The following is a 12,605-nucleotide window of genomic DNA, read 5'->3' on the forward strand; positions in this document are numbered from 1 at the left end:
TCTATAATAATAGCTGGAGACTTGAATACCACAATATCAATAATATACAGAACAAACAAAGATCAATATGGAAATACAGGACTTGAATAACACTATAAACCAATTAGACCTAACAGATATATAAAGAACATTCCACTCAACAATGGCAGCATACACATTTTGTCAAATGTACATTCTCAAGGACAGACCATATGATAGGGTACGAATCAAGTCTTAATAAATAAAAAACGACTAAAATCATACAAATTATCTTTTCCAATTAAAATGGAATGAAACTAGAAATCCATAACAGAGGACAACTGAAAAAAACACAAATATGTGGAAATCAAACATCACACTCTTAAACTACTAATGAGTCAAGAGATCACAAGGGATATTAGAAAATATGTTGAGAAAAATGAAAATAACAGAATACAAAAATTTATGGGATGCAGTAAACAACACTAAAAAGGATATTTATAGTGGTAAATGCATACAATAGAAAAGAAGATCACAATTAAGAACCTAACTTTGCACCTTAAGGAACTAAAAAAAGAAACCCAAACTAAACCCTAGCTAGAGAACAGAAGAAAAAAATACAGATTAGAGCAGAGATGAATAAAATGGTTCATGAATAGATAAAACAGATATGTAATAAAGCAAGCACAGAAAAATGATAAGAAATGAAGAAGCCCGGTGGTAGGTACATTAGTGTTCCTTATTACAGTTCTTTATATATATTTACAAATTTTCATAATAAAATTGGGGAAAAAACAAAAGTACTGGAAAAAAAGATGAGAAAAGATATACTGTATATTATTCAAAAACAAATTTACACTTAAGATTTGTGCATTTCACTGGAAGTAAATTTTACATAAAAAGGAAAACATGTAAAGAAATATTAAACTCTAGCTAATGATATGCATGCTAAATCATTTGGGTTAAATGAAATGTCTGCAATTTACTTTGAAATACATACAAATGTACTGATGGATAGAAATTGGTAGGTAAATAGGAATGTAATAAAGAAAATATAATAAAATATTAATGGAAAAATCAAGGAAGTGATCTCATGGTAAATCACTGAAATTCTTATAATCTTGCTGCATGTTTGAAACTTTTCATAAGCTCTTGGAAAAGAAAGAATGTGGCTACATCATTATCATGTAAAGTAGGCTCCAGATAAAGGAAAATTTCCAGACACACAGAAAGACATTGTATAATGTTAATGGGTCAATTCACCAGAAAGATGTAACAATACCTAACGTACATGTACCTAACAAAAGAACTTTAAAACACATGAAGCAAAATCAAAAAGAACTGCAAGGAGAAAGAAATATATCAGCAATTATAGTTGGAGACCTTGACACTCTAATTAGACAGAATACCATTAAAAATATAGAAGAGCTGAATATAATCAACCAACAACATAACCTAAGCAAAATGTATAGAATATTTTACCCAAAAACAGCACAATATAAACATGGAACATCCACCCAGAAAGACCATCTTCTGACTCATAAGAAATTTTAAAAAGATTATGAACATAAGAAAAATGAAACAAAATACCAAAATGTGCAAGATATAGTGTTTAAGCAGTATGCACAGTGGCAAATTTTATACCTTTAAATGCAGATATTAAAGAAGAAGATCCAAAATCCACTTTAAGTAGCTAGAAAAAGAAGAGCAAAATAAACCCAAAGAAGGATGATCATAATCAAAATAAGAATGGAAATCCACAAAATAGAAAGATCAAACAACAGGGAATATCGATGAAGCCCAAAGCTGGTATTTTTAAAAAGACAGTAAAATTGCTAAACCTCTAAACACACATACCAAGAAAAAAAGATATACAATTTACATAAAGCGGAAATGAAAGACAGGACATCATGGCAGAGCCTACAAACAAAGGATAATGAGGGACTATTATAAACAAATTTATATGAATAAATTTGACTACTTAAATAATAGATAAATTCCTTAACACATTGACTGCCACACTAGGAAAATAATTTTTTTCCTTGGGGCCATAGTGTTTTATTATGAAAATAAGAATAAAAGCTTCAAAAACAAAATAATCCTTTCTAATTTAATGAAAATTTGTTATTTTTTATTGTTTTCTTTGTGTGACTTATATTTAACTTGAAAAGCAGTTCACACAGCTCCCAAGGTGAAGAGACATGTGAGTTGCATATGCTTCATGAGGCCCTGGGCTCAAAACTAGCATGAGTTAAATACAACTCACATAACAGTTAATGTGTTAAAGTCAAAATTTAGCAAAATGACCTTTTGTATTTTCCTGGATAGAGCTGGAACCCATTCTACTAAGTGAAGTATCCCAAGAATGAAAAAATAAGCACCACATGTACTCACCAGCAAATTGGTTTCACTGATCAACACCTAAATGCACATATAGTAATAACATTTATCAGGCATAAAGCAGATGGGAGGGGGGAGAAGGGGACAGGTATATACATACATAATGAGTGCGATGCGCACCATCTGGGGGATGGACACAGTTGAAGCTCTGACTCAGGGGGGGAGGGGGCAAGGCAACACACATAACCTAAACATTACTACCCCCATAATATGCTGAAATAAAAAATTTTAGCAAAACGGACCTAACAAAGAAAAGATCAAAACAGTCCTCCATGTATTATAGAAATTAAACCTATTTTTTAAAAAACGAAGACCCCAGGCCCATTGCTTCACTGGAGCACTATACTAAACATATTAGAAAATATATAGGCAGGGCACAGTGGCTCACACCTGTAATCCTAGCACTCTAGGAGGCCCAGGCGGACGGATTGCTTGAGGTCAGGAGTTCGAAACCAGCCTGAGCAAGAGCGAGACCCCGTCTCTACTATAAATAGAAAGAAATTAATTAGCCAACTAATTAATATATATAGAAAAACTTAGCCGAGCATGGTGGCACATGCCTATAGTTCCAGCTACTCGGGAGGCTGAGACAAAAGAATAGCTTGAGCCCAGGAGTTTGAGGTTGTTGTGAACTAGGCTGATGCCATGGCACTCTAGCCCAGGCAACAAAAGCGAGACTCTGTCTCAAAAAAAAAAATAATAATAATATTTATCTTACAAATATTCTTTCAGAAGACAAAGGAGGCCGAGCATGGTGGCTCGCACCTGTAATCCTAGCACACTGGGAGGCCAAGGCGGGCAGATCGCTCAAGGTCAGGAGTTCAAAACCAGCCTGAGCAAGAGTGAGACCCCGTCTCTACTAAAAATAGAAAGAAATTAATTGGACAACTAAAAATACATAGAAAAAATTAGCCGGGCATGGTGGCACATGCTTGTAGTCCCAGCTACTTGAGAGGCTGAGGCAGTAGGACTACTTGAGCCCAGGAGTTTGAGGTTGTTGTGAGCTAGGCTGACACCATGGCACTCTAGCCCAGGCAATGGAGTGAGACTCTGTTTCAGAAAAAAAGACAAAGAAGAAAAAAATTACTTAATAGCTACAATGTGCACTATTCAGATAATGGTTACACTGCAAGTCCAGACTTTACAACTATGCACTGTATCCATGTAACAAAACTATCCTTGTACCCCCTAAATCTATGAAAATAAAAATAAATAAAAAGATGATAAAGGAGGTGGGAAGACTTCCTATTCACTTTATATGAAAACAGTATTATTCTGATACCAAAAGCAGACAATGGCATTACAAGAAAAACAAATCTAGCCTTCCTGAGGAAAAACAGTGGCGAGGCAGAAAAGAAAAAAGAAAGAAAGAAAAGAAATCTAGCCTTTCTATTTAACACTGAGATAAAAAAATCCTATTGAAATATTAGCAAATGTAAAACAACAATATATAAAAGGACTAATATACCATAACCAAACAAGGTTTATTCTAGGAATGCAAAATGAGATTTTCTTGGTCACTCCAACAGATGCATTAAAAAGCATTTGAAGGGCGGTGTGGTGGCTCACTCCTGTAATCCTAGCACTCTGGGAGGCAGAGGCGGGTGGATAGCTCAAGGTCAGGAGTTCGAGACCAGCCTGAGCAAGAGCGAGACCCCATCTCTACTATAAATAGAAAGAAATTAATTGGGCAACTACAAATATATCTATAGAAAAATTAGCCGGGCATGGTGGCGCATGCCCAGGAGATTGAGGTTGCTGTGAGCTAGGCTGACGCCACAGCACTCTAGCCTGAGCAACAGAGTGAGACTCTGTCTCAAAAAAAAGAAAAAAAAAAAAGCATTTGAAGACTTTCAGCATCTATAATTTAAAAACAGAAGTAAATGATAGACTAGAAAACAATTAGCTAAATGTTTTTTCTTTACATACAACATGAATATACATGTAAACATCCTAAAGAATTTACCAAAAACACTACTAGAACTATTAAGTAAATTTAGCAAGCTCTTAGGACACAAGGTTATTATACCAAAATTATTTGAAATTACATTTCCTGTAACATCAAACAAAGTGATAAATTTAACAAAATGCATACTAGACCTATACATTGAAAACTACAAAACATTGCAAAGAAAAATGAAAGGAGATCTAAATAGAGAGGTACACTATATTCATGCAACAGGAGAGAAAACATTGTTAAGATGTTACTTCTGATCAACCAACCTAAAGATCCAACACAATCCCAATAAAAGTTCCACAAGGACTTTTGCAAAAATCAAAACATAATACTAAAATTTATATGGAAATGCAAAGAACTGAGAATAGCCAAAATAATTCTGAAAAACTAGAACAAAGTTAGAGGAGTTAAACCACAAAAAAAGAGACAACCAGACTTAAAGTACCCCTTAGTGAGACTGAATCAATCTAAGTCTGATGAGGCCTCTAGATCCTACCATCCATTTTCAGGAAATGCAGGCACCAATGAAACTACACCACATGGATACAAACAGCAAAACTCCAAGTACAGGAAATTCTACACAAATAATCTGGTTTCTAAAACAAATGAACTATAAGAATGGGAGAAAGCACAGAAAGAACAAAAGGAAAACTATAGATTAAAATGGATAAAAGATACAGCATCCAAATGCAACAGAATAGGTACCTGGACCTTGTTAGAATCCCGATTCACACCAATTGTTGTAAGAAACCACTACTATGTTTCTGAGGAAATAAGGGAATTATGTGTAATAATAGTACTGTAGTAATGTTTAAAAGGTCCTTATCTTCTAACAATATATTCTCAACAATTTATAGATGGAATATGATTTCTGGGATTTCTTTCAAAATAGTCTCAAGGTAAGGGAATAGATGAAACAAAACTAGCCCTATGTTAGCAACTGTTGAAGATAGGTTAACAGATACAGAGAGGTTTATTGTATTATTCTTTCCACCTATTATTTTAATTTTTTTATAATATAAAGTTCATTAAATAACTGAAATCCTTTATGGATTTAAGAAATAATTTTGAAACACTTTTCTACCCCAAATACCCCATACTCATTTTGGTGATAAAAGGATCTCAACTCTTTCTATGTACTTGATTAAATTAATATGGCCTAATTGATATGGCCTAAAAATTAAATTAATTTTAAATTAGTGTTAAATTAATTAAATTAATATAACCTAAAAACAAGGGTTTTTAAGTTGCATAGAATACTGCCAATAGGAAAACACAACTGTGACTAGAATCTTTGCTCTACTCTTGCAATACTGAAATATATCTATGAAAGTTATATCTCAAATCTTAAAAATAATAGAAATAATCTGGTTACCTCTCTCAATTTTTCTCGTTCACGCTCCCTCTCAGCAATACGTTTTCGCCTCTCTTCCTCTTCCTTAAGAGCATTTTGTGTCTCTGTTCTTAGTTTGTCATCTTTAAGAATCTTTCGAATTTTTTTTCTGCCTTTTCCAGGAGACTTGGAATCATCATTTTCATCTTCTTCCTCTTCCTCCTCCTCCTCTTCCTCTTCTTTTTCTTCTTCTTCTTCGGAATTACTCTAGAAAATTTAAATAATTACAGGTAAACAGTATAAACTTATTTAATTTATCCATTTCATATTTCACTAACATACAAAGAAAAGGTGGAAGAAAACATCCTCAAAACCTTTAGAATTATTTACCAATAAAGAATACTGTTAAAAAAACAACCCAATTAAAGATGGGTTACGGACTGGAACAGACATTTCTCAAAAGAAGATTTACAAATGGCTAATAAACACATAAAAAGATGCTGAACATCACTAGTCATTAGGTAAAGGCAAATCAAAACCACGATGAGATAACATTTCATACCTATCAGGAAAACAAAAGAAACAAAAAGAAAATAAATGTTGGCGAGGATGTAGAGAAATAAGAACAATGGTATATCGCATAGAATTACTGTATAATACGGAAATTCCACTTTTCCGTATATACATAAAAGAATTAAAAGCAGGGACTCAGCATTATTCATCATTACCTTGTTTTCACTAGATGAATCTTCTTGAACTTTGATGCGTCGTCTTTTCTTTTTCTGTTTATAACTCCGCTGATTTTCTTCCAACTCTGCTTTCTTTGTAGACCTGAAGAAAATTTAAAACAACCCATATGTCCAAAATAGGCAAATCCATGGAGATAGGAAGTATATTAGTGTTTATTAGGGGACGAGGGCAGGGAGAATGGGACATGACTGGTAATAAATATGGGGTTTCTCTCTTGGGTGATAAAAATGTTCTGAAATTAGTAGCATTGGTTGCAGAACTTTGTGAATATTCTAAAGACCACTGTATTCTATACTTTAAAATATTGAATTTCACATTTTGTGACTTACATCTCAGTTTTCTTAAAACTCTCATTGTATCTTATTATTTTTATATTTCCCAGAGTATATATTGGTATACTCCATGCACAACTTGGTGAGTAAATGATTTAAAACTTACAAGTGCAGATATATATATATACACACACACACAAACACACACAAACACACACATACACACTCACACTAACACAAATATTTGCTAAGAAGGAAGCCAAATTTTAAATAACTGGTAATCTAGAGCAGTAACTGCACGTAATGTGAGAACAAACACAACTTCATTACTGTAATAGTATTAAGACCAATAATTAGTATTCATTGAGCACTTACATTGTCAGGTAGGTGCTGTTATAGCCCTTTACATGCACTGTCTCATTTAATGTCCACAATAATCAGTAAAGTAAGTATATCATAGTCTTCCACTATACAGATGAGGAAACTGAGGTATAGAGTATTCATACACATAGAAAGTAGTAAGTTAGAGTGAGGCAGTTTAACTACAGAGCCCCATAACAATCAGAAACTGGAATCAGGCCGGGCGCGGTGGCTCACGCCTGTAATCCTAGCTCTCTGGGAGGCCGAGGCGGGCGGATTGCTCAAGGTCAGGAGTTCAAAACCAGCCTGAGCAAGAGCGAGACCCCGTCTCTACTATAAATAGAAAGAAATTAATTGGCCAACTGATATGTATATAAAAAATTAGCCGGGCATGGTGGCGCATGCCTGTAGTCCCAGCTACTCGGGAGGCTGAGGCAGGAGGATCGCTCGAGCCCAGGAGTTTGAGGTTGCTGTGAGCTAGGCTGACGCCACGGCACTCACTCTAGCCTGGACAACAAAGCGAGACTCTGTCTCAAAAAAAAAAAAAAAAAGAAACTGGAATCAAGAGTGTTTTTGCACACTGAAAATCCACCCAGATTAGAACACACAATTCAACTATATGTAAGATATGCTCTTAATCACTCTTCTTAAATTAGTAATTTTAACAATTAGTTTCAGATCAAAATAATACATATTGCACTAACTTAACTTTACTGATAACAGTAAACATTCTACAAATAATTTGAAGACATGGTCAGTCAGATTAATTCCTAAAATGTTTTAAAAAACAATATAATACTTACCTTGTTCTGGGCCGCTGTTCATCTTCAGATTCACTAACTTCTTCACTAACTCCTGATTCCTGAAAATCAGAATCTTCTGAATCTTCACTGCTCACTTGAATTAAAAAAATATTTTAAATTATTAAATATTTTCTAATAACAACACAATTCATTTAATCTGCCAGTAACTTCATATAAAAGTTAGAGCACTGTAAGATATCAGTAGTATACATGTGAATGGGTATTACATCATATAGAATATACCAGTTAATGATGTAAATGGTATCTATAAATATGATTCAAATGTATTCCAAATATAATTATAAAACTATGGTTCTACATTAAAATATAAGTATTAAATTGCATGTATATTGACAAAATGAGAATAAATTAGCTATCAATAATATATACGATTAATTACTGAAGATAAATTAAAGAAAAAGAAGTCTGGCTATTCAAAACAAGCAAAGTAGGCTGTCAAGATGAAGTAAGATGATGATATATTCTCCCCTCGAATGATAACAAAAACATATGGGTAAGATACATAAGGAAACAACCTAAGGACTATGAAAGGGAAACAACAGGAGGCAGATTGGGAATTGAAATCAAAACTGGAGTAATGACTCCTCTATAAATGGGGAAGAAGGGGCAGCTATGAGTGTCATGGATTATTTTCCTCCTTTGTTTCTTGGCTTTGACTGGAAGGCAAGCTTAATTCCCTTAGTATGCAGAGGGTGCTGACAGCAAACTGTGGAAGAAACTCCCTATTTCTAGCCACACCACAAGGAAAAGGGGGCCCTATATGTCACAAAGAATCTCCCCACAAAATATTCACTAAATACAAATAGAAAAATAATATCTTTTTCTTGACAATGGAAAAACTAGCAGATACCAACTTAACCAAGTAATCAAGGTTAACAATAAGATTAATAAGACATATTGATATCATATACCTTTTATATGATGTACTGAAAAGAACACATCACTTCTGTGGTATTCTTATCAAAATGCATAATAACCTTAATTTAATTATGAGAAAACATTAGATAAATACATATCAAGAAACAGTTGAGAAAATAATAGATCAACACTCTTCACAAGTATCATGGTCAAGAAAGAAAAGACTGAGGATCTGTCGGAGATTGGAGTAGATAGATTAAGGAGACATTATAAATGAATGCAATATGGGACCCTAGATTGGATCCTTGAGCAGAAAAAGGACATTAGTGGGAAACCTAATGATATTTCAATAAGATCTATTGTTTATTTCAGAGGTCAGAAAATATTTTATATAAAAAGCCTGCTAGTAAATATTTTTCACTTTGTGGACCACATGGTCTCTGTTGCAACTACTTGTCTCTACTCAACTTTGCTATTGTACATATGTAAAAAACAGTAAATGAAAGAATATGGACATGTTTCAATTAAACTTTATTTATAAAAACAGAGAGAGGATCAGATTTGGCCCACAGGAGTAGTTTGCCAACGCCCAGCTTAGTTAATAGTATTATATCTGGCCAGGCGTGGTGGCTTACACCTATAATCCTAACACTCTGGGAGGCCAAGATGGGTGGATCGTTTGAGCTCAGGAGTTGGGGACCAGCATGAGCAAGAGCGAGACCCCGTCTCTACTAAAAATAGAAAGAAATTAACTGGCCAACTAAAAACATATAGAAAAAATTAGCCAGGCATGGTGGCACGTGCCTATAGTCCCAGCTACTTGGGAGGCTGAGGTAGGAGGATCCCTTGAGCCCAAGAGATTGAGGTTGCTGTGAGCTAGGCTGACGCCATGGCACTCTATCCCGGGCAACAGAGTAAGACTCTGTCACAAAATAAATAAATAGATAAATACATAGATAGATAGTATTACATGGATGTTAAGATCCTGGTTTTGACAATTGTACTATAAGTGTAAGGTATTAACTTGGGGAGGCCAGGTGAAAGCTATACAGGAATTGTGTACTATTTTTATAACATTTATATAAATCTAAAATTATTTTAAAAATGATCTACCATGACCTGAGATCAAAATCAACAGCTAGTTCTATTCTAGGTTTAAAAAAAAAAAAAACATGGGAGAACATAAATGCTATAAAGAATTGTTAAGGGGAATTATTATTTAGTGAGTACAGAGAATGATGAAAACATCCTGGAGACAGATAGTGGTAATGATTGTATAACAATGTCAGTGTACTTAATGCCACTGAATTGTACATTTAAAAATGATTTAAATGGTAAATTTTATATTATGTATATTTTACCACAGTAAAAAACAAACAAAAAAGAATTGCTAAGCAACTGTGAAGTTGGGAGAGCACCAAAAACACGCATACTAACATATGTGCCTACACACACACAAAAAAAAATTCTGAGGTTAAGTAAAATTTTAAACCTAGTATTAATTTTTCACCAAACACTTAATTTTTAAAAACTTCAAACCTACCAAAAACTTGAAAAAATTGTTGAATGAACACTTGTATCCCTTCTCCTAAAATCACTTATTTTTACAGTATGCCACATTTGCTTTCTTTCTCTCTCTACACACACACACATCCTTGTTTACACTGAACTGTTTGAAATTAAGTGAGACATCATGACACTGCACCCCTAAGCATAAGGATACTGTTCTACATAACTATATACCATTATCACACCAGAAAAAATAACATCATCATCTAATATAAAGGCAATATTTACAGTTTCAAAATTGTTACTAAAATAATTTTATAACATTTTTCCAATTTAGGAGAAAATTAAAGGTCCCATGCTATACTTTGTTCTTATACCTCTTTAATACATTTCAATTTAATTTTAATTTAATGATTAGATTCTATAAATAAGCTATTCTCTTTTGATTTTTCCCCATCTCCCAATTCAAGTTTCCAAACAACGTGCAGACACCAGTTTACAAAACTTGAAAATCATGTCATTTCAAATGTATCAATCGCTATGACCAGAATCCATATTAGACACATAAATATGATGAGATTTTAGGAGTTTACTCTCTCTTACACAACCAAACAACAGAAAAACACTTGGGTAACAAATTACCCACAGAAGGAGACAGCAGAAACACAGGTCACAGAAAACTTGGGTCTTAATAAAGTAAATCTCAAATGTAATCAACTACACCCTGAGGTGAGCCTCAGAGGCAAAATCAAATTGCTCCTTTCGTTGAAGATGTACACAAATACATTTTGTTACATATAACCTATAAAATGATTCAGTTCCTTCATAGAATCTGCAAGATGAGCCTGTAGTCATGCTGCAAAGAAATTTATAAGCATTCACAAAATGATGTACTATTATTTATTAACATGAAAACATCCATGGCATATTAACTGTATATGTGCATGGCAGGGACTTCCTCCTCCTCTCTATTGGAGAACTCTTTCTCAAAAGCCCCATAAATGTTTAGGATTCCAAGAATCTTTCTTTAGCCCTCAATTTGCAAAATATTACAGTTCCACTGAACAACCTCAACTATTTCTGTGGCATTAAACACATACCATGACAACACTAAAAACCTAACAATCATTCTAGACTTTTCCCTTTCATATCAGTTAAGACGACCTAATAATACAACTCCTGTATGACTCAGGTCAACCTTCCTGTTCTCCAACAACCCCACTTAGCATCAACTCTACCAATATCTTCCAAATAGATTCAATGCCTCCAGTCTCAACGAATAATAAGCAACCAATCCGATCACATTACATCCTTTATTAAAGCCTTTCCACAGGGAAAAAAGTGGTCATGCCTAGTTTGGGATCCTTGGGTAGTAGTAATAAACATCCGGTCCCTTGACCTGGATGCCCTCTGTGTGTGTTCATTAAGCTGTTCTCTTATGATATCAGCACTTCTTTGTATTATACTATATTTCAAATAAAAAGGTTTCTTTTAAAAAAGTGGTGGTAGCCGGGTGTGGTGGCCCTTGCCTATAATCTCACCACTTTGGGATGCTGAAGTGGGATGATCCCTGGAGAACAAGAGTTTCAGAACAGTCTGGAGAATATAGTAAGACGTCATTTTCTACAAAAAATGATTTCAAAAAATTAGCTGGGTGTGGTAGTACGTGCCTCTAGTCCCAACTACTTGGGAGGCTGAGGCAGGAGAATTGCTTGAGCCAGGCAATTGAGGCTGCAGTGAGCTATGATGAGGCCTCTGCACTCCAGCCTGAACAACAGAGTGGGACCCTGTCCCAAAAAACAAAAACAAAAACAACAAACCTTGCTGCTAATTCACACCTAAGTTGAGATGGATTCACTTCCACCACAGCTTTCGGCTCATTACCTACCTTGTTCTCAGGTTGCCCACATGGCTGACTTTCAAGATTAAACTCACCAAATAGAACTTTTCAAACCATTGATGCACTACGCATTCATTAGCCACACCCTTCCCAAACACTTCGTTGATATTTCGAGCTGTCTGTACAGCATTGGTTCCATGATGGAACTCATATTCTTAAATAACACCAATTTTGGGTTTATCCATGGTTTCACAAAAATTGCTCTTAAAAAATGTGAAAGATAATCACAAACCAAACTCTGCTGTTGAAAGACTAAGGATGGCAGGGTGTGGTGGTTCATGCTTATAATCCTAGCACTCTGGGGGGCCAAGGCAGGAGGTTCACTTGAGGTCAGGAGTTCTAGACCAACCTGAGCAAGCATGAGACCCCGCTTCTACTAAAAATAGAAAAATTAGCCAGGTGTGGTGGTGCATGCCTGTAGTCCCAGCTACTCAGGAGGCTGAGGCAGGAGGATCCTTTGAGCCCAGGAGTTCGAGGTTCCTGT

General features: G+C 34.7%; 1 protein-coding gene across 10 annotated transcripts in view; it reads right to left on the reverse strand.

Annotated features, from left to right (window-relative positions):
- ATRX (ATRX chromatin remodeler) overlaps positions 1-12,605 on the reverse strand; it is a 209,824-nt gene that overhangs the window by 107,113 nt on the left and 90,106 nt on the right. For all 10 annotated transcript variants that reach the window (XM_020285095.2, XM_012755339.3, XM_012755333.3 and 7 more), the window contains 3 exons: positions 7,834-7,927; positions 6,377-6,479; positions 5,691-5,915 (listed from right to left, as the gene is read on the reverse strand). In XM_020285095.2, the coding sequence (XP_020140684.2) occupies positions 5,691-5,915; positions 6,377-6,479; positions 7,834-7,927 (422 nt within the window). The remainder of the gene's footprint in view (positions 1-5,690; positions 5,916-6,376; positions 6,480-7,833; positions 7,928-12,605) is intronic.

The sequence above is a fragment of the Microcebus murinus genome, chromosome X (genome assembly GCF_040939455.1).
Source record: "Microcebus murinus isolate Inina chromosome X, M.murinus_Inina_mat1.0, whole genome shotgun sequence".
NCBI classification, from domain to species: domain Eukaryota; kingdom Metazoa; phylum Chordata; class Mammalia; order Primates; family Cheirogaleidae; genus Microcebus; species Microcebus murinus.